Genomic DNA, 23577 nt, shown 5'->3' with positions numbered 1-23577 from the left:
TAAATATTCTGCTTAAGTCTGAGAGCACTTTTCCCATGAAGTGTCGAAGTCTTTCTGTACAGTATAGGTCCAATTTGCTTCTCACCTGAAATGAACTTCCCTCTTTGCAAACAGTTGCATATGTATTTGTAGCTAATGTTCATGTTAGCTTCTCGTGCTCTTCCTGGGTGGATAAACAGTTCCATATTTTCTATTTGAGCTAAATAGTAAGTAATACATAATACAAGCTAGGAAATGCTAAAGCTAAATATTCCAGGAGATTTATTATGCCACAAAGACAGATTTTGAACTTCCTTTAGCCGTGCTGTGATTCACTTTTCTAATCCATTTCCAAATCCATACTCTTGAGCAACAATTGCCACAAGTGATCAACCCATAAGTTCACCTGCATCAGTAAGGGTATCCTGTCATTGTGTGCATTGCCCAAAAATGATTATTTGCTTCTCTCAAGATATGAAAGTGTGGGGAATTATAGTGTTCCCTCTAAAAGCTGTTCTGAAATCATGAAGATAGATGCTCAGAACATGTTAACCTGGCAAAAGGATGGCAGCGTGAGTTTGTGTACCTGTATAAGTACACAATATAATTGTAAATGCTTACAGGAACGAAAAAGTAAAAGCATTAATTGGCTATTGGTAGAATAGAGACAAGTTAAACGTAGCAGCTGTTGCACTCCTAGCAATAGTTCATACATTGCTTTAACTATGAGGACATGTGTTATTTATAGAGGGAATGTTGGCCAGCTCCAGGGGTTATCCCTTACTCTTTTTTGAAAAGAATTATGAGATCTTTAACTTCCACTTGGATCAATCCAGAGGGGACTGACCTAATTTTCATGGCAAAGGGCAGTACCTCTAAGAGAACAACACTTTCTGCTCATGCTGTACTTCTGATAAATGTGGCTCCTGATCCTCATCCGTGTACACTTTCCTATGAAGAGAAAGCATTTCTTTTTTTTAGTGAACGTTTTCCATGCTTGTTGTTGTTTTTCTTTTTCCTCAAACTACTCTTTTGGATGTTCCCTGTCCTGTATGGCACTTCGAATTTTTGTTGGCTTTGCACGGGGGTTGGTATTTTCTTTCTTTTCTTCTCTAGATTGTTGTCATGTAGATGACAGGATAAGAATTGAAATGCGCAGCTGAACTGACAGAACTGAAGACATTTCATTCTTATTCTCAGCTTCATGTATGGAAAGAACATTCATACCTTTATCTCTCACTCTGTTTCTCTGTGTGCAGAGAAGATCCTAACATCTTCAGATGACACAGCTTACAAACCACTATAAATGATCTCAATTTGTTTTCCATCACGGTGTCTAGCTTGGCTATTTCTCTGTGAACACCTGCTGTCTGTCATCAGAGGGATGTTATGTGATCAGGAAAGCAGGTGATCCTCACCATCAAAGATGGGAGTGGAAGTGAATCATGTCAGTCTCTCAATTAAATTATACTAGAAATGGAAGATAGATTAGTTTCTGTATGATGTGAGCAGAGGACTGAGTTCAGAAGATGGTCAGAGTGTATATTGCAATAAAGAGGCCAGGGTAAGTCAGGTTCAGGTGCTTTTTCTGCTGTTGAATGACCCTGGGGACAGGAAGCAGCAAATGGGAATACAGAAGATATACATTTGCTATTGTTTTTGTTGTTGTTTTGTTTTTGTAAAACCAGTAATGCTCTCATTCATCTTAGCTTATGATTCAGGGTAGCTGATTCATGAGACAGGTTGACGGTCCTGTAAAACTGGAGATACTGACACGTCATCATTGGAAGGAAAGTCTTTTTCTACACCTTTCGCCTGAATGTAAAGTTTGTGTTGTTAGAACATTGCTCTAAACCTGTGTAAATCAATGCAAGGGTTTCTGGCATGCCAATTTTTAATTTTTTTTACTTTCCTATACTTTTAGTGATAAAGCATTAAGAAAAATTCTTCATGTCTAGTCAGACTGCTGGTTTTCTCTTAAACTGTGTGCAGTATAGAAGTATTTTAAGCTGTCACTGTTGGTTTAGGAAAGTAGTGATCCACACAGGCAATGGAAATAAACACTAAAGGTGTCATGATAAAGGAATTTGTTGCAAAATGTTCTGCACAGACTTACATGCATGAATGAAACTAGACAACCCTTACAATTCAATCTTCTGAAAGAAAATAGAAGAACAGTGGAGTTTTCCAGCTCAAGGCTCTCAGAGACATTTAATATGTATTTCATTGTGTTCTGTACTTGGAAGAAGTATTTAGATACTGCTTGCTCTATCTGATGTGCAGACTTGGGTTTCTTCTTCATGGTTTCCTATTACAGCCATTCAAATGAGCTGGTTCTGCAAGACTGCTCAACTGCATGTTTGATTTGGCCCAGGGGTTTTTGTTTTTAAACTGTTTTGTACACTGCTTTTCTGATTGAAGTACATTGGGCTGCTAAATTATTTCATTCTCTCACAGTTAAATGTCCTTCTCTACCAGTAGAGAGGTGATAATTGGAATTACAAATCAAAGTGCTTTTCTTCTTCTAAGGAGAATGAATTGGGGCAAACAGGAGAAATGAATAAGTCTATGAATAGCTTCCCTCATATATTTCTTATTTTCAGGAAAACTGTTCTTTTACTTATTTTTCCAAGATACGCTTACCTTTACTAATCAGTCTTTTGACTCAAGCAGAATTATTCAAATAGGTCTATTGATGGAGTATCCTGTTCACTTGATTAAAGGCCCAACTCTGCTTCAGTGCATTTTTTTCTGCTTGAGCAGCATCTGCCAATATTCTCTCATTTTTCTTCTAATTACCTTCAGAGTTGGCCAGAATCCATTCAAAATGATGTAGCTGGAATGAGCCTGGGTACTAACCCAACCAGTGAGGATGTAGAGACTTGCATAAGGATCTTAATACGTTTGGTCACATGCTAAATAGATTGTCTTTTATTGTTGTTGTGTTTGGCATATGAATGGAAGAAAAAGTCTCTATGCAAGAAAAAGTTTCTATGCAGACATTTGTAACAAGATAAGTATATGAAGGCTCTGATAAAAATAGAGGCACATACAAGTGAAGGTACATAGTGCCTGTTAATTTGATTGAATGCCAATATGTAGTCCCTGGGGCAGAAAAACAAGTTAGATTCAATGACTTGCAAGATTCTTTGGTGATGCCAAACTCTTTTCTACAGAGCACCTCAGATTCTCATGTACTGTGTTACTAAAATGCTGAAAGCATGTGAAATTAGGAGCTTTTTTTGTATCTAAGATTAGTGTGTCCATAAGATATGGAGGGAGAATAGAATAATTGTCAATATGCTGTATATTGTTTATTTTAACATAATCACATACTTGCAGATTAACAATTATGTCTTTGCTTGCAATATTATATTTAATGTTTTTTGTAGGCATATCATAGGAGCAAAGTACCTAATGGATCAGATTCTGACTACTTAAAAGCACTAGTTGCAATCATAAATAAATATTTTTAAATGCAGAATGACTGAAAAGCAAGGATGTGTCTACTTGGGGCTGAGAAGGAGTGGCGGAGTTCATTGTCTACCCAAGTCTCAACTGCCAAATGTGACATAGTGTACAGAGAAAGTAAAAAGCAATTCCCATGGCTCTCATAAAATTGCAGGCATTAGACCCCAGACAACCCAGTTTTTCATCTGGGTTGTACTGTAGAGGAAAAAGCAAAAACATTCAAATTAATTTAGTCAGAGTATCTTGCACACAAACACTGGTCCAAGTTCCTGCAAATGGATACTGGTTGCCTGATAATTGGATACAGAATAGTGCTGTATCAAGGTTTAATAATGTATTTAAAATACAAAGTACAGAAATAAAAATTCTTTTCTTTTTTTCTGTTCCAGGTTCTCTGGGAGATGCTAACAAGGGAGGTCCCCTTTAAAGGCTTGGAAGGATTACAAGTAGCTTGGCTTGTAGTGGAAAAAAACGAGGTAAGACTACGTTTCTACATTCAGGTACATAGATCAGAAAACAGTATTGGGGTTTTGCAAAAGACTTTTTCATCTTCTTCAAATTGAAAGTAAGTTCACGCGTATGGAAAGATTAGCAGTAGGAGCTAACACAAAGGGTCAAAGTGATGTTATTCCTCATGAATGGACCCTTTACATCTAATTGTTGCAGCTTCACGTCGTGATGCTGTAGATCAAAAATTGTACAAGTACTGTACTAGTTTCTCAGTCTCAATTGTAAAACCTAGGGGTTTGTTCTTAGTGATGAAAGAAGCCATTGCGTCCAAGGTAGGGGAACAGTTTAACTCCATCTCCTGCGTTTAGGACATCTTTTTACTGGCCGGGAGTTGATATATCTGTAAGAGACCTTCAGCTACTTCAACTTAACTCTCCCAGCAGGAGTCACTATAGTACAAGAAACTGCCGCTTAGATGAAAATTTCAAAAATAAAAGAAGAAAAAATAGTTTTAAAAAAAGAGAGAAATTACAGTTTTGCCACCTACGTTCAACACTACATTGAAGATGAGCTCCTCACTGGTATCGGCAAGGCTGTGGCATAGCTGCAAGCCTCCTCATGCAGAGTCTTTCCATTTCAAAAGCACTTCAGTGGTGTAAACACCGTTTGTACAGTGTCCCCAGCCTCGCTTTTCTTCTTCTCACAAATTGAGGCTTTCAGTTAGTTGGACATGTGAGCGTATATCTGAACACATAGTCCCTTGATATCAAAGACAGTAACTACATTTAAAAAACATTTAAAGTTATGACTGTACCACACACAGACAAGCATGGAAATCCTCCACAAAGATGAAACCTCCTCTATCTAGACACAGCGGAAGCTTGGGAAACATTACAATGGTGAGGCAGTGCCTGTACAATACAGATTTCTATTATTCTACATAAACTGTTTCTCAAAATGCTTCAGAGTTAAACAGTAGAGTTAGGTTTCCTCCTCTTAGTTTAATATTTTTTGTTGGTGGCTTTTTTTGTCTCTTTTTTTCTTCTGCTTGAGAACTGGATTAATTCCAGTGAGTGATACTGTGGTATACTCATTAGTTGGAAATGCTACGTTAACAGTCTGAAGATTATGACCATGGTCATCTACAGTGTGTAACAGAGCAGGAGGCACAGTAAGACTCTTTCTCTTAGTTTAGGAAAAGCCTCATCTGTCAGTTTGAAGAAGGTGGAACCATGAAGACTTCCTTCAACAGTACTACATTCTATTGTGAACGTACAGTTTTATGGAAGGGACACATAGTGGCATTGGGAATGTTGTAAAGAGATTTAGTTGTATGGTGAAAGATGGCACATATCTCTCTACAGTTTTCCATGACAAGGAACTGTGAAAAACACAGTATGAGCAAAATGTGGACATGACAGCTATTATATTCATGGCTGGAGAAACCTAAGGGTTGAAATTTTCAAAGCCAGCTATTTATCTGCCAGGTACCACTAGCCTGTTGCTACCATCTTCTTTGTAAGTGTTCCAGGAAGCTTTGAGAACATGAACACTTGTTTGCATAGTTATTATTTTCTCCGGCCATGACTTAGGGACCATGCCCAGCATAAGCCTTGTAAGAGTTGGCATACATTATGCTTGTATTTTTTTTCCCCACAGTTTCTATGTCCCAAAGCAAGTATGAGGACCAGGTTCTGTTCTCAGTTCCATCTATTGACATTAATGGGCTTGCATGAGTCCAGTTCACAACAGAATTGAGTCACTGTTGGGCCAGGCCTTCATTCTTTACACTTTAAGTCTCTTGTTAAAAACAGTGTGGGATCGAGGCCAAAATGTAATTGCTGAGGTTGAAAATCCCACGTCGCAAATCTGGAGCCCAGCAAATGAAGTGGATTTTAACAACTCTATATGGATCTTTTTTGACAATCCGCATTATTTCACAGTGTGATTTTTATTCTGCTAGAGTTTCTATATAATTATATATTTTTTAATCCAGAAAAGAAAAACACGATAGTTCAGATTATGCTAGGTATGATCTCATAAATTACTAATGAGAAATGTCATCTTTATTATTATCTGGTACTTTTGGAACCTGCTACCTCTACGCTACATAACATAAAATTCTGCCCACGGGAGACACATGTAAATGATGATTGCAACTTATTTTCCACCTCCTGGAACAGTAAGGGTTACAGACAAATACTGTAGCAAGACTAGCCAGTGTATTTTTAGGTTAATGACTCAACCAAAAATCAAGCAGCAGTACAATTTGTTTATGCATTGTACAAATTTCTGTGTATTTCTTGCATGGAAAGCTTTGCACCTTAAGGTATTACATTATTAAAATAATCATACTTCTGCAGTGCCCAGACTCTGTATCTCGTGTTTTGAGTTTTCATGGTATTCAAATGCTTGTGCAGCAGAAATTGTTAACTCTTACTTTGGCTGCTGTGGTTTGTAAGGCTTTGCAGGTCATCTTGGAGTCACATCATGGTGCAAAATTTGACAAAACTTGCTCTGGTTTACTTATGAAATGTCAGACTAGGACAGATCAAAGGGTCTTCCTGGCAGGCTGGTCTAAACAGGACTGGAATATCTGTTTCTTACCTGCTACAGGACAAGGAAACCTTTTACTATCTTGACTCCTCATATTTGGACTCATTTGCACTGAGGAACTGTTTTTTCTATCTACATATTTCTTTAATTTAGTATGAAACATCTGAAGTCAGTTAGCTGCCTTATCGAGAGCAGAAGGGATCTCCTTATATGTGTAATGTTGGGATGCACATCTAAGCAACTGGAGAGGCTTGTATTCATGTATATATACACGAATATACAGATTTGCTTTTAGACTTTCCAATCTGGAGGCAGATTCTTTAAACTAAATGTCATTTAAGACTGTGAAAGAATATTTTTCACAGTTTAAAACTCTGAGCAAAGAAAACCAAACCAGCTTCCAATTCTGTGTAGTCAGTTGTCCTGGCTATAACCAGCAACTCTTTGTCTTCAGTCATCAGAAAATATTTATGAGTTCACTGTGCTCTGTGAGTGCACTCTGAGATCTGCATGTCCTCGCTAATTGTTCTGACCACAGGCTCATGAAACGTCTCTTGTGTCATGTAGAGCTTCACTTAACTCTTTTTAACTCAGTGTACTCTATATTTCTGCCACTTGGTATATCAAAACTGATTATAGTGTTATACATCTGTGTGGGAGAAAGGAATTAAGCTAGCCTGTACATTATACCTATCTTGACAAGCATCTTGTAAGACAATGCAGTGCAGTAGTTATCTCTACAGACTCTTATGTTTTAGTACTAATATCTGTTTGCCTCATTTTTACTTCCTTGTCTCCTAGCTTTTTTGAGCAATTCCACTGGTGTATTTGTTCCATTCCTTCTTTATAAGTCTACTAATTAATTGTATGTCTTACTGATGTTGGTCTTATTTTGTTTTCTTTACGTTAATCACCAGTTTTTATATTGTGTTTAAAATGAAAGAGGAGTGTGTTTTACTCGTTTTAACTGCTTTGCTCTTACAGAAAATCTATTATTAGCACCTTAAAGGGAAATGTTTCTAATTACTGGTATTTTTTATCTCCATTAGAGATTAACCATTCCAAGCAGTTGTCCCAGAAGTTTTGCAGAACTGATGCATCAGTGTTGGGAAGCTGATTCAAAGGTAATTTAATTTGTGTCTTATTTTACGTCGTCCACTGCTTGTTTTGCTATGTATGTTAGTCTTTCTTTGGAGGACAACTCTGAGCTACAACAGTTGCTGCCATGTTGGTACACCCATTTTTTCACAAAAAGATTAGCTTGGGCTGTCTTTTTATATATATATTATTCTTATATATTTGTACCTAAATGTGTCTCTTTTCCTTTTAGTCAAGAGTTCTTAATTTTACTAAATTACCTCACTGCTAAAGACAGGCATTGTAGATAGGGTGAGATGGCAAGAATGCCACCATTTTTGATCAAGTGAAGAATTATTTTCTATTTTCTTTCAGTAGTTAATCTTTCTTGGATATACACGAGCATTACATGTGCCATAACTATTACAAGTTCCAGTTTTGATGTCTTTTTTGTGCTGGAAGTGTATAAAGAATAAGTTAATCCATAGAATATAGATAAGAATGGCAGCAACACTTCTAATTTAGCATAAAAAATTTCCTAGTCTTTTCCCTTAAGACTTTGAATTCAGAGTTTTATAATGATTATGCTGTAATATTATAGCAATAGAAGTATGGTAATATACTGCTTAACATACCCCTATGAGAATAAACTAAAAGAGAAATTAAAGAGAGTATTTATTCAGTAAAAGCTTTTGTAGATCATGGCAATTACCTTCCTTAAATTGATTCTGCTACCATCCTGTTATGCATGAACTGGTTCGAAAGAACCTGGGTACATAACAGTTTTGTTACCAAATATTATCAGGTATTTCCTTTGCCTATGAAGGTAGTTAAGAGAGGGAGGGATAGGAAATTATGCTCTTTTTCTCAAGTCAAGGCAACAGGAAGAACTCTTTGTTCATTTAAACTCTGAAGAAAGTTAAATACTACTTCAGAAACACCAAGATTAATACCAAAATAAATTACAGCACTTAGGTGCTCTAAAGCCAGAACATGTTATCACTGGAGAGTAGTCATAGGAGAGCAGTACAAGAAAGGAGATTTCCCGTCTTGTTTTTTCCTCTTGAAGCAAGGAGTTACTTTCCTACAGAATGGATCTGGAAGCCCAAGATCCATCAGCAACATAGTTCCCACACGAATGCCTATTTAAATGGTGTTCCCTTAATATCACCCTCTTTCTCCTCTCCACAGAGAGGAGAAGAAAAAATGCTTTGAATCTTTGCATCTGTTAAGGGGACTGTTTAAGTTCTAAGTCAGTAATTAGTGAAGAGCCCTTCCAAGTGGTAACTACATGTCTTATTAATAACTACCACCAAGCATCAGCATCCCTACCAAAGGTCACAGACTGAGCTGCACATACTAGACCAGTTCACTCTTTCAATCACTCCAGCCAGGTATGTGAGACTCCAGAATGCTGTTGCTGTATTTCCAGGAAAGGGAGGGATCTGCACGTTGTAAAACAGGGATGCCCGAGCAGTTAACCTGGGTTTGGCCTGAGTTTCTGAGAGCGTTGTTCCCAGATGTCTCTGATGTGTGTAAAGAGTGAACGTGTCGGGTTAGCTGAATTTTTTCTGACAGTCTGCTCTTTGCTACATTTTTCACTCAGCTTCTCTTTTGTTAAGCAATTATAAATGCTTCATTCACATGACTGAAAGGGAGTAATCTCTGGTCACATTTTGGGCATGTGACTGACATACTCAGTCACGTGTTGGGTAAGGATCACTACTTACAGCTCTCAAAATGCCTTGATAAAAAGGCTGTGTGGCCTGCTTGAGCCAAAAGATGGAGCACACTCCTCTAAAATACCACACTGTGCAACTTTCCCTTTGTCCAGGAGTGGCTTGAGAAAAATGGATAGTAGATACACGAACAAGTTACTGAAGGTCAAGCGAGGGTGAGTTCAAGGATGTCGGCTGCTCAAAAGCAATTGCTCATGTGCATACGTCTAGCCCACAGAAAGCATCAGGTATCTATAGGTGACTTACCCCTGAGAAAAGAAGGATGTGCATTTACTGTGGGCCAAAGGAGTACACCTGGAATGCTGCTGCAAAAGCAGCCGGAGTATCAGATACTGCTCACGCTATAAATCCCTCATGGGAAAGAACACAGTTATTAACTGTGCTTTGAATTTATAAGAATTTGTTCGTACCTGGAAGAAGATGTCCATAGTACACTGCTCCAGGTGACGTGTGTTGGTAGTCTTCATTCAGTTTAAACCATGCTAGTTAAACTGTCCCCTTATGGGTTCAAAGCTTTTTACTAAAATGCTAATTACTAATTACTTTAAGTCAGTAGTTATTAAAGAACAATCTCTGTGGTAACAAGTATCTTAAATAACTACCCAAATATTAAAATCCCTACCAACAAGCTACTTTTGCTAGGGCATTAGAAAATTGTACAAACAAGGTTGCTTATAACTAATGCCTTCATTTACTAGGGATTCTTGCTCTGGAAACACAGGTGACTGCATCTTTCTTTTTGATTTCATCTGTTCCTTCAGTTTATCCCCACTTTAACATCGAAGATGATTATAAATTACTGAATATTTTATTGGAACTCAAATCTGTGAATAGAGAAGCAGCAAGAAAGAAAAGCCATATGTATTAAATATCTTGGTTTTATGCAGACCTGTTTAGTAAGAAATACTGAATGGAAGGAAATAGTGAAAACGTTAGCCAGAATTATTCCTAAAGGGGAATATATTAAAATTTTTTGCATGAAACATAGATATGAAGGGAAACAATTTTCAAAGGCAACTCATGCCTTGATATTTTGAGAGTCTCTTGTAAGGAACCACTTAAGATGCCTGACTTTCTAGGAAGTGCCAAGCAGCCACCCACTGAAAATAAGACTGTTTGTTTTTTAAAGAAAGCTTCTCAGCTTGGTTTCTCAACAATCACTTCTTGCCAGTTTTATCCAAGTTATCAGTCTGTACCTAGACTGCATTATTAAATCTAAAATGATTGTTCCCTTTTGGGGGAAGAAACCAACAAAAACACGAAGTTATGTAGGTTTGTGTCTTCCTGTCAGCTGCGCCTCCAGGGAAAGCTGTAACCTATGCATCTGGCATCTGTAAAGCTGGCAGGATAGCTGGTGGCTGTTGATGGAAATTACACAGGCCAACGAGCTTTGTCAGTACTATGTGACTGTACACTTGTTCCAGCTGTAGTTGTGCAACACAACAGCCCCTTTGCCTGTAAATATTTGCTGCATACCAGCTTGGTTCTGCTCTGCGTAGGACCCAAAGAATGCATGTTGCTGCTCTTCCCAAATCAGTCCATCAGTGTTTTGAGCTGCCCTTAGTAAAAGCGCTGTTCTCTGTCATTGTTATCTCAACTCCAATTATTCTAGGCAGGCCTGATAGCAGCGTTGACTGTGTTTACTTGGTGTCAGCTCTGCCCAATACTTTCTTCCTAGTATACTCCTGAGAGCAAGCAAGCAACACACAGAGAACCATTTTGTAAAGAACACCTAAGTAAGCCATAAAATCTTGTAATTTATGCAACAAAGCGATATTTGCTCTTCATCTGCTTCTGGAAATAGAATTAGTTTAGTAAAGGCACGTTACACACCTGCTAGTCAGTCAGACAGTACATAGCAGCAGTTCCCCAGGGCTTCTGTGGGGACTGGGTGTTGCATGGTGACCTGAGAGCTCTCTCCAATCCACCTCCTACAAGAAAATGTTGGTGAGGGGAAAGCCATCAAAATAACAACAGGTCATTCATCAAACCATGTGGCACAGTCTTCTGTCTGGCAGCTTTTTCAGCATTTGAGAGGAATCCCCTCGACATTTCGCACCCGCTGGGGCGGTTACAAGAGATGCAGCTGTAGCAACAGGAAGGGCATGAGGGCCACCTGAGCGTCCTCCTTCTCCAAAACAGCACCAGGGCTGTCCAACCATGTTGGCACTAGTGATAAATGTTGTGCCCCTTACCCCCTGGTGCTGCACGCTCCCTGACCAGGGAGGGTCATGCCCCTGCAGGATGTGTTCAAAGGGCCTGCTCACCATGGTGGGTCCAGTAGCATTGTGCATGCAGGGGGGCTGCTGCTGCCTCCCCCAGCCTCTCCGTAAGTGCAGCTCCACAGGCAGGGATCCCCACTGGGCTTCCGCACTGGAAACATATTGCTCCCATGCCACATGATGCTAGGGAGGCTCCCGCAGCTCGAGGCACCCAGGTTGCTGCTCCATGGATGATGGGCTGGGGGCCAGGTTGCAAGAGAGCCAGTGGCTGGGGCAGGTGCTGCAAAGAAAGGCTGCATAACTCACCCAACTGCCCATTTTCCTGATATCATGGAGATGGACCAAAAAATGACAGACAAAGCCTCCAGTTGCAGCCAAATAGTGCAGCATTACAATATAAGAGAGCTTGTCTTTTTTTTTTTTGTTATGCATTTGACACTTTTTCATGCTGTTTGACATTTAAAATAAAGAAATTGTCTTTCTTTTGTAATGTGGAAATCACTTGGATCTTCCTGGGAGAGACACCTCAGCATTGTTCCTAATTGTTTTTGTGCTCCCAAATTAAAATGCACGTTTTAATTGCGGCATCTGTAATTTTAGCAGAAATGGTATAATTACAGGCGAGATACAGAGAGAATGCGCATCATCCCCTTATTATGTATCTACATTTTGTTTCAACCTTTTGTCTCAACCTTGTCTGGGGTCTGTCAAACAGACTAACAGAGTCAGTGCTCTTTCAAGAAACACGTTTCTGTGGCTTTTTCAGTTATTATCCTAGTTAGTAGCTTTTTTTTTCGGGACTAAGGGGAAAGAGGAAAATCCAGAGAAGCTGCAACGCAACTGCTCTCTACGTGGCAATGTGGTTGTGCAGTCAGCAGGGTGGGTGCTGGGTGCAGAGCCTGGTGACGGAAAGTTCAGTGAATGAGCCCAGCACAGGACCAGCCGAGACACTGTTTGCGTGAGCTCTGCTGGCATCCGAGGCATCATTGTGTAGCCCAGATCTTCACTTCTTCCCCGCCTACCCATGGGTTAGCTAAGTGAGAGGGTTTTCTGGAAAGTGTCCTTCCCTGCAAGTTGCAGCCAGGAACCCATTTGTGATGGGCAGTTAAATAGCTTGTTTACGCATTAAAGAGTTTGGGTTAGTCCCTATAAAAGGCGGTCTGTCTAATGACCAGTTGCTAATGGGTCCAGCCTTCTCTTTCAGGCAGTATTTTCCTTCTTAGCTTGATGAAAACTTTCTTTTTATTCTAAAATCTTTATAGCTACTAAACAAAATCAGTAGTAATAACGTGTTTATTGATACCACAAGGAGTACCGAAAGGTTTTACTGGTAGATACAGGAGAGTAAACAGAGGCTTGAGTCCTGCTGGCTTATGTGATTCTTTCCGAACTGACCATTTCTTCAACTGGAAGAATAGTAGAAAAATAAAACAAAAATTACAACTTTACAGTTCTCATGTAGATGCGGTGTCAGAAAGCAGCATCCCAATTTCTGTTGCTTGCCATCTGTCACTTTCAATTGAAGAAATTTTGTGAATGGTTTTACATAGTAACATAAACACTGGCTTTTCTTTTGTCCTCAGAAAAGGCCATCTTTCAAGCAGATCATTTCAATTCTGGAGTCTATGTCAAATGACAGCAACCTTCCAGACCAGTGCAACTCATTCCTGCATAACAAGGCAGAGTGGAGGTAAGTTTCCTGCCTCCCAAGATGAAATGATGTGGTTTTCTGAGTCTGTACTCTTTTCAGATGGACATAAGGCTCTGATGAGGTATCAGTAGAAAAATATCTGCTTTGTGCTTTAGATATTTTTAGAATGTAATTTACCTTGTTGTTTTTCAGGAATGCCCAGAATGCTGTGAAACTTGTATTGGGAGCCAATACACTTAGCTGAACACTGTGTTTATTACATTGGTTTAGGTATCATGTTATTTATGGTTTTGTGATTCACATCTTAAAACCAACTGCGTGTTCTCAGTGAATAGTGTGAGGGCCAAGCAACTCAGGTGTAAGTACTGTTTGATGCAATTCTCACAGAAAGCAGATAGGTGTATCTTTATATTAAAAAATGATAAAGATAAAAGACAAAAGAATAAATTTTCAAATCAAATTTCCATTTGTCTTCACTTGCATTTTGCCATTTTGTGCATTCTTTCACTTGTATTGACTTTGTATCCATGCATTAAGCATATGACCAGGCTAGGCCTGCTTTTGCAAATTGCTTGAGCATATGGTTTTACCTGTTGCTGATTGCAATTTCTATTCGTAAGTGATTCTAAATGGAGATGAGATTTGAGAAAATGGTATTACAGGACCCAGTTTTACAGTAAAAGTGTCAGCCTATTTCTCATACGTGCCAAAACTTCAAAAAATGTCCCTGATGCATATTTGTCAGTTGGAAAGCCCGCAGCTTCACAGTACATCCCTGTGTTTGGAAAAGCAAACTGAAAACAGATCTGCATAGGCAGAAGATTTTTACCAGGCGACCGCGCTGCGGTCTATATTAAGAAGCTTGGCCTCTCTCCAGGTAAGCTGGGAGCAGAGAGCCTGAAGCTTCCCTGAAGGCCGGAGCAGGGGGTGGATAGAGGAAAGGGACGGAAAGGAAACGGGCCTCGCAACAAAACCCGAATCCCAAATTCCCTTCGCGGCCTTCCCAGTAAAATCAAGACGCGCAGTTTTAATTGCGGAGAGTGGAAAAAGTGAGCTGGAGCCGGGACACTTCCCCGGTCACATGGCGGCAGTATAAATAGCCGCTCGGCGCTGGGACGGCTCCTGCCCGGACCGAGCAGCGCTCGGCGGCGGCCCCCGCACCGCCGGTACCGGCGGCGGCAGCGCGACACCTGCTGGCGGCCGCCCCGGCCTGCGCCTGCGGCCCGCTGCGCCCCCGGGGCCCGGCCCGTTGTACCCCGGTACTCGGCCCCTTGCCCCTCGGAGCCTGGCCCGCAGCCCCCGGGCCCCTGCCCGCTGCCCCAGCCCCCGCCGCCTCGTCCCCAAGTGGGGCGGTGTCGGTGCTTCCTCTAGCCTTCAGCCAGCCCTCACTTGGTTCTCAGTGGTTTCATCTGTGGTGTGGTTTTAGCAGCACATTGTTTGCACCCCCACACACACACCTGTATTTCACGGCTTGGTATCTAGCATGTAAAAGCTTGTTTCATGGCCGCCGTCTGCAGGCTTCAGGCATCATACTGCGTTTTCAGTTGTACAAGGAAGCAAAAAATCCCCCAGTGAGGCGTTTCTTAGACAAGCGTTGTATTCCATGGGTTTTCTGTTATTTTCCCTTTTAAAATTTGCACAGATCAGGGAAAATCCTGTTTTTTGCTATTTATTACTATTCCTATTTGTGCTATTTTGGAGGGTAACCTCTTCATTCTGCAAAAGCAGACAGTAAAATCAAACTTGCCAAAGTGGGTTTGTGGAAAGAAATATTTATTTTAGTGATGAACAAATACTCAATTTCCTTTGGCAAAAACAAGTATCTACTTAAATCTCACCAATATAGCAGATTAAAAACCCATGATAGCTGACGTTCGGTAAACTTCTATTCTTTCACAAAGTTGATTTATTTTTTGTAGTGTGAGCAAGGTAGCCCAAGTATTGAGAAATCTCACAAAAATTATTTTGATGCATCTAAGTTGTTACATAAGGTATGGTTGACAAGTCATGGAAAAACTTCTTTACCATGGAAGGTTGTGTTAAAGGTAAACTTGGCACTTTTATTTCTGGAGGAATAAATGACGTGGAGACAAGGAGATATGATAGAAGAAATATGAATTCGTGGTTGGGCATGATTTGCCTGAGAGTGAAGATGATTTCTGAATTAAACTGAAATGAAAACGTGAGTACAAAAGGAGAGCAAGTCATGTGGGGACTTGTTCAGAAGCTAGGGTAAGAGGGGTTCTCTCATATGTGAGTTCTAGTAATCTGCCCTGAGGTGAAAGCAGTATCTGTATGGAGCCATTCAGGAAGGCTAAGCTAAATTAATAGAAAGAATATAAAAAATACAGTTTGAAAAAATGAAACAGATTAAGGACTTGTACACATAAAGCGGTCCCAAGGGATAAACTAAAACAGACCATTTCTGAGAATACTTGTACAAGTTTAATGTGCTTTAACTTCTGCATTAAAAATTGTATGTTTACTCATTGCTTTATTTTTTATATTTTTATTTTATTTTTTATCCCATAGGGATTTGCAAATAAATAGTTGAACCAGCAATAGGGAAAGAATGAGATATGTTACCAAGAAATAGGGACTTTAATGAAGTCTGGGTATCAGAGCACTGGAGAAGGGTGGAGTTGGGAAAAGTGAAGGTTACACTTATGCCTTTTTAATGGATCTCTAAATTAGTGATCCAGGTACTACACATTCATGGGGATACTGCAGTTCCCAAAGCAAATTAAAGCTGAGACAAGGTGGGTTGCATTTTTACCACCACCAATACCCCTCCCCTGTCCGTCCCCTGCCCCTCCCCACCGCCCCCCGCAAAAAAAGGCAAGGTTCTTTTTGTATATAGATGCACAAAAAATGCATATCCAATGCTGAGTAGACAGACTCTTCCATGTTCTCTAACCAGCTGGCATGAAAACAGAATGCACTGAATCCATCCACAACTGGCAGAGGTGATGGGTCAAAACGACATTTATCTTACCTTTAATGTGGTCTTATTAGCAACATTTACTGGTATTGATGTTTATATTAGCAATGTGTTTTAATGTGCCTGTTCTATTTTTTCCTTAAAATATCCAACATCTTATTTCCTAACCCTTGCCCTTAACATTTTTATTATTAATCAAAAAGGGGCACTGCCTGACAACTAAGTTGCGCAGATTTGCCTTATGTTTACATTCATATTCTGTAATCTCTTTAGAGCTCTTTCTCAAGTCACTTTTATTATGGTAGGAAAAATGACTATTGAAGTAATGATGTTCCAATTCAGTGAGAGATCACATTTGTTTGCATTTAGTCATATATACTAACTGCATTTTTTCTTTCATCCTTGCCCTACAAATGACTGTTCTAATGATTAAAGCAGTCTATGTGATACTTACATAGTGTATCAGTAGCAATTCAAGACATACAAACAAATACTAGTCATTGTTTTTAATCTGTGACCGTTTATCATTATAGTTTCTAGCAATAGAATACACATTCTTCAGTGTCACAGAATAAGATTATTCTAGATAGCAAGCAAGCTCAAACTGCAGAGCTACAGACGTGAACAAATACATGTGCCCTACAATGTATGATGTTTCAAGCTGCTTCATTTATGAAGACTCATTAACTGGGCAATGTACGGTAGCTTTCTCTTTAATTACACAGTTTTATTATACAGTGGAATTATTTTTCAGAATGCAACTGTTTTTGCAGACTGACCTTTTATTATAAGAAAAGTTTCTGTCTAATGAAGAGAGGTAATTACAGCACAAAATAGACTTTTGACATATAGAAAGCTATTGTTACCAGGACATTGCTAGTACGGATTGTTATTTAAAAGAGAACCTTAATTTACATATTTTAAAAATTATAGAGTTGCATATAAGTAGAAGTGATGCTGAGAGGCCAACTAAGGAAAGCGGTGTACAGCTATCCTCGAATTGCTGTGTAGTTCCCACAGCAGTTTGCATAGTACATGTTGCACTGGACAGGAGGGGTTTATGACAAGGAAATGAATGTTGGGAGAGGAGTCCCTTTCTGACCTTCTGTCCAATACTTTTCAGTTTTGTTCCTTTAAAGAGTCACAAGATTTAGTCAGAGTTCTGCCAAATGTATGCATCTGTTTGCAATATATTCTAGACATTTTAAAACAAAAATTGAATTTGCTGTTTATTAAGATGTGTGACTGTTTTCCACCAAGCACAGAGATCAGCCTTGACCTTTGCATGCCTAAACATGATTGACATTTTTTCTTGAAATCTGAAGCATAATAATTGCAAAGGACATTTTGTTCTGACCACCACACTGAACAGCTCACTCAGCATGATTTAAGTGGGATAAATGCCCTTGCCCCAGGCGGCTGATTTTTGCAGTAGAATTAAGCGTGGTGGTAGAGTTTGCAGTAGTTTGCTAGTTATTCCCACTCTTGAATCTTTTCACTGCACTTCTGTCTGACAGAGATGTCTTACTGAAGTAGGACGTATATAAGATTTGGGATATTTACATTCTTTCATTTATTTAAATAGGCTATTTGGGTATATACTTTCCCACATTAAGAGCTTGAACTCCTTTAGATTGCTAGTGGAAAACAGCTAAATAATTCCATGCTAGAATGGGGTATTTACAGGAAAAATACACACATTTTTTCCCCAAATAAAAATGATAACTACTGTGCCATTAATACTTTTATTTTCTTGTTTTAAACATCAGAAAGAACAGACTTTTTGCAGTGTGTTTACAAAGAGAAAATGTTGTGAAAGTTTGAGCAGATGTAGTTGACATTGCTGAGTCTCAGTAGCTATCTTAAGAGCTCTCTTCAGGATCTGTCTCTCTAGGAGCTCTCTCTATAGGAGCAAAATGAAAACAGTGTGATGAATTATTCTCATAATGTGAATGGGAAATAGTTGAAGTAACAGTCAGGATACAGGTGGCAGGCAGCGTGCAGTCTACCAAACAAGTCACAAAAGCTTTTTGCTAATAACTTCCATGCAAATAAAGTCTGTGATACAAACTGGAAGATTTTCTTTGGTTATTCCACAACCAAAATGTAGCTGAATTTACTGGTGGAGTTATTTTTCTGTATGTTCTAATACGCACCCATGCTTTTGTACTGCAAAGCTTTTGTTAAACTCTTTTCCAGGAGCAGTTCAGTTCATTTATTTAAAAGATACTGTTCATTAGAAAGAATGTCAAAGGAAATAACTTCTTTAAGGGACAAAATATGTGCAGTGTAACCCAAGAGAGATCATATTTAAGCTCCTTAGAGTACAGCCTTTGCTTCCTGTCTGTTTTTCATACCTTTGCATGTATGGTGAAAAGCAGAAAAAAGTAAACCAAATTCTTTTATTAATTGTTCCTAACTTGAGAAGCTCGTAAACATTTTCAGGGCTGGGTCATATCATGCTTTATATTATTGCTCATATGTATGTACTCTTATATCTTAACCTAGAGAAACAGGAAAGTTAGCAGCAAAAATACTGAAATACCGTTTCGGTGTATGATGAACATGAGTCCAAATAAATTTTATGGCCACGTTATAAATCCAGGCAAATGGTCTTCTCTAGACTACTCGTATTGTATTGCTAATGGTTGTCCCATTATCACTACTTAATGCAGATTCTTTAGGGATAATATATTTCACAATGTTTGGGTGGGAAAATGGCATTTTAGTTTTTAGAATTGTATTATTAGATGGCATTCCTACCCCTTTTTTAATTTTATTCTCTTCAGTTGAAGGTATTGTGGTTATTCTAAAGTATAAACATTGTCAGTTGTTCTTAAAGCTCTGAAAGACTTTGCATTTGGTAATTAAATGAACTGCTTGAGTTAGTATTGTACTTTTTAGTCTTTCACATTTAATTAACATTCAAGTGGGAATTATGAACAATTTATATCTGTCAGGAAAAGACAAGACATAACAAATTGTCTCCGTGCAGATGTGAAATTGAAGCAACCTTAGAGAGACTAAAGAAACTGGAGCGTGATCTGAGCTTTAAAGAGCAGGAACTAAAGGAACGGGAGCGACGTTTGAAGATGTGGGAGCAGAAGTTAACTGAACAGTCCAATACTCCTGTAAGTAGACAATAATTCAACCTTTCATCTTACTTCAGAAAGCATTTGGAGCTTTGTCTATGCAAATCTCAGGACACACCTTGGAAATAGTGCCCCCGTTTTCTTCATTTGTTGCATTGAGCCAATTAAAGTCTTATTTTATAACATCACTGCAAATAACTATATATATATATATATATATATATATATATTTAATGATCTAATACATTAGATATCAGATACTTTCTGTAGTTTTTGTTCCATGGGTCCTTGAGTAGTTTCCCATTGATTTAATTACAGTTCTTAGCTTTAAAAGTTGATTGCATTCAATAAAGTCATTTTCAACTAGAAAGCTGTTGACTTTAAATGGATGCAGGATTGGTCTTAGAAGTAAAATTTGTTTCTTAGAGAAGAAAATTTGAGAAACCTATCTAGATCTTTATAGTCTCTCCTTTTGCTATGAGAAGAGGCAAATTTCCATGCCATGAAAAGCGGGTCAACATTTGAGGTGTTAATTTAGGGCTTTGTTCATAATTATAGTTAACGTACTTGTACTGGCCATTTGTTAGCTATTAGAACCACCACATTTCTATTAATGAATTGAACAAAAAACTTCTTTGGGTTATCTCAAATTTCTTACTGAAGTATGATATTAATGATGACAGATTGGCAGAAAGAGCACTACAGGGTTAGTGCCTGACTACACATACTATGACAGAATTGTTAAGAAAAATACCACAATTACCCACTTGTCTTTAAAGTACTAGCCAAAACAAATACAAAATCGAGTTTGCAGTAGCGTATGATTTACTTATCCACAATTTTATCCTACTTATAACATTGATTCTAGCCAGAGCCATTTACATACAACTTATTTTTAAGGCATGGCCTATTCCTGTTTTTTGAATGAAGTTGCATTCATGTTCCAGCTGTGACCATGTAATGAAATGATGAAGAGTAGATGTTTTCATATGTGCAGATACTATGTGTTCCTAGTAGATATCTGTATGTCTGCTTTAATGCTTGCATACTTCCAGTAACTGAGCTGTGAACCATCGTCTGTCTTGCACACAGCATGAGACACGGCCTTAATGAGCAAATCTTTTCACAAGCAAGACCCTAGGGTGTTTTTTTATGCTGTATTTGCCTATGACTTCTACTTTTCACTTGTAGCTGGCATTGCTGAATAAAGCATTGTGCTAAGGCCTATTTTGCTAAGCATGAACTGTCTTTCTGCATAACATTAACACAACTCTCCTATTGCATTTAAGAGCAATTTCTTCTAACAGAAAAAGACAGGTTTGTTTTTTTTCCATAGATCTCTAATGAAGTGTTACATGGAACAGCTTTTTAAGAAAGAAAAAAAGCCCTTTTCTTGGAAAAATTTGACATTGGTGAAAATTGGCTTGTTCTAGTAGGATTTGTTTCTTCAGAGCAAATGAAGTTCTACAAGGCATTGGTTACAAATACAACTCTCTTAAATTCATAGCTGTAAATCATTTGGAAAATATTCTCAGGCATTCTCCTTGCAAGTTGTAATCCTTGGAGTCAGGTGTCTCCCTCCATCCATCCCTTGGTTCAGGGTATGTCTGCTCAGTAATGCCAAACCATATGATTGCAACAGGGAGGTGCACTGCTTGATTTTAAGCTACATTGCCTGTAACAACAGTAGTAAAGACATGGAAAGCTGGAGCTAGTAACAGCTTAGGGTGCCCACTAACCTTATACCTGGTTCTTAGCCAACACTAGGCCCAGCTGTGTCTCAGATGGTACTGTCATCTCTGCTGTACATTCTGTAGTCACTTCTTCGTTTTGCTCTGAAGCAAAGGCCAGAGGCCAGCAGATACTGTTAAAGTGGTGTGCAGGAGGAGAAACTCAAACCAAGTGAAAGGAGAACAGGGAAGCTGTCCCTGCCACTTGATTCTACAATGTTTTAGAGTTGGTAAAAGTTTCATCCTGCCATCCCACATGGTAGGTGGCTCTCGGTAGCAGGCTACTCCTACTCTAAAGAATAAAACATAGCTTTATGCACATCAGCATGAGAGAGGGATGAGACAATTCCTTAGAAACGCTTCTGTGACAGTGTTTGTCCTTGCTTTTGTTTTGACCCTGTTTCTGCTGTGGCTTATATGGCAGACACCTTTGAGTCTGATCCCTGAAATTCCCTCTGTGCAGATGTCCAAGAGCCTCTTGCGCAAGGGAATCTGGAGCCTTTTGGAGGAGTAAAATATATCCACAGCTGTAGTGACATGGGAGACTTCTTTTGAAAGAGGACCTGACTTTAAGAAGGGAGGTTATGTAGCTAAGCCAAATCTCATATTTAGAGGAAGACAATGAGCAAGACATGAAATCTAAATACTCACTTGTGGTGCCACGCACCTGCAGTTGATCATTTAAGAACAGTGACTTGTATAGAGATTGGGGATCCCAGTCATCTGTAAAAGTCTCCTCGTGATGGTCACTATATGTAATGTGACACCAAAGGCAGGTCTTGGCACAAAAAAAATCCTAAACTCTCCATATAACAAGAGGTGGCAAAATGTGAAGGAAGAGAGGCGTTAAACTAGAAAAATGAGCCACAACTGTGGCCTACTAATAGCTTAGCCCATTGTCAAACATTGCACAAACACTGTCTGAGAAATGTGTTTTAGAGGAAAGCTGTTTCACAGCTTTATTGATCTTTGTAGAGGGTTCTTCCCATGTGTCAAGGGATGCAGTTCCATGGATGTAAAGTGACTAAAACTTCAGTAGCAGATGAAAGAACTGCCTGGCACTGAATCATGTGTGGTGGGCATCTCATTTCTGTGGCTAGTTCTTGTTTTTTAAGTGACCCTTCCCTATATTAGTAGGAGCTTTTGGTGTTCTTGATCTGAGTAGTGTTTTGGTGATTGTGTGATCATTTTTTCCTGTACAGCCAGGTGTCTCGAGTCTTAGTTGGAGATTCTTCCATCACATAGACAGCCATAGGAAACAAAAAGAATATTTAGTGCTCCATATCTCTCCAACATTTTAATTTTACTTTCATTTCTTAAACACTGGCCACTAACTTTTGTCACCACAACACAAACAGAAAGCCTACGTACATAGGGAAAACCTGAGAGGACAAAAGACAGATATTCTCCTTTTTAAACAGCTTGTTAATGTAAGTGGTTTTGCAAAGAAATGGGCACTCTGAGCAGCGTGGCCATGAAGCCTCCAATGTGACAGACAATGGCATCACCATAATCTCCCATGTAACCTGTTGTGATCAACTGTTGTCAACACTTCAGTCGGTTTTCTAATTAGGTTAAGAAAGATGTGGAAAAAACCATGAATTTTGGGCAGGTAGTTTTTCAAACAGCTTTGGAGAGAAAGGCCATTTGAGTTGTTCACACACTGCTCCTTTCCTCTTGATTTAGTAGGCAGCTTAATTTGGGATCAAACACCTGAGTTTTTACTCCCTGTGAAGAGTAGGCAAGCATGTCACCGAGGTTACTCGGTCACTCTGAAGAGGTGTTAATCGCTATTTAGCTGGAAAGGGCATGTTTGATTTGTGGAAAACACTGTAATAACAGACAGGCTGGGAGAGGAAAACACCGTTATCTTTAGGTGAAGATTGAATCAGTAGAGATTTAATATCATGTACAACCAAATGGGAAAGATCTATTGATATTGTTGAAAAAACTAGTTAAAAAAAAAAAAAAAGCCAACCAACCTGAAGAAGCTGACCAGCTGACCAAACAGCCCTCTCTTCCCATTCCTGTTCCTCCCTGGGACAGTGTCCGGAAGCAATGTGCTGGCACAGGCTGGAGGCCGGTTCCTGTCTCCTTTGAGTTGGTGAGAGGCTTGTTTCTGACTACGGCCATAGCAGGGCGACCCCTTCTTCTCCTTTTGACCATATACTCAGAAAGTGTCTTTGCACAAGTAATACTGCTGCTGTTATTTCTGATATTTGGAGGGCTGCTACTTCTGTACCAAACTTTGGGAGCTTGTTTGGGTTCTCTAATCTTAACATGATTTGTTCTTCAATCCTGAAAGGTTCAATTAAGCAACTCACTCAGACTTGTGTTGTACCTGCATTGCCCCAGGAGCCAGTCTACCTGGCTAGGAAACATCGTAATCTGTTTGATGCTATACAAAATGAAGGATTGAAGACTTTGAACCTCCTTTTATCATGAAAGCTCTGCTACCTGTGGTTCTTGCCATGTGATTCAGTGATTTTGCAGTTTCATTTAAGAACAATGACCACAGAATTAAGCTGTCTGTTTGAATGAATTCTTGATCTCCATATTGAGATTCACTAATCATTATGCTTTCTGTTTATTGCCAACTAATCTGGTGGTGTCTTTTTCCTTGATTTTTTTAAAATTGGTTCTAACTTTCACTTTTGCTCTGTCCTTTC

The 23577-nt window shown here is 39.1% G+C and overlaps 1 protein-coding gene across 8 annotated transcripts in view; it reads left to right on the top strand.

The window, feature by feature from the left end:
• Window positions 1-23577, top strand: part of MAP3K20 (mitogen-activated protein kinase kinase kinase 20) — a 91024-nt gene that overhangs the window by 39718 nt on the left and 27729 nt on the right. For all 8 annotated transcript variants that reach the window (XM_040561107.1, XM_040561106.1, XM_040561105.1 and 5 more), the window contains 4 exons: window positions 3840-3926; window positions 7506-7580; window positions 13078-13184; window positions 19082-19217. In XM_040561107.1, the coding sequence (XP_040417041.1) occupies window positions 3840-3926; window positions 7506-7580; window positions 13078-13184; window positions 19082-19217 (405 nt within the window). The remainder of the gene's footprint in view (window positions 1-3839; window positions 3927-7505; window positions 7581-13077; window positions 13185-19081; window positions 19218-23577) is intronic.

The sequence above is a fragment of the Cygnus olor genome, chromosome 6 (genome assembly GCF_009769625.2).
Source record: "Cygnus olor isolate bCygOlo1 chromosome 6, bCygOlo1.pri.v2, whole genome shotgun sequence".
Lineage (NCBI taxonomy): Eukaryota > Metazoa > Chordata > Aves > Anseriformes > Anatidae > Cygnus > Cygnus olor.
This window is presented reverse-complemented; position numbering and strand designations above follow the sequence as displayed.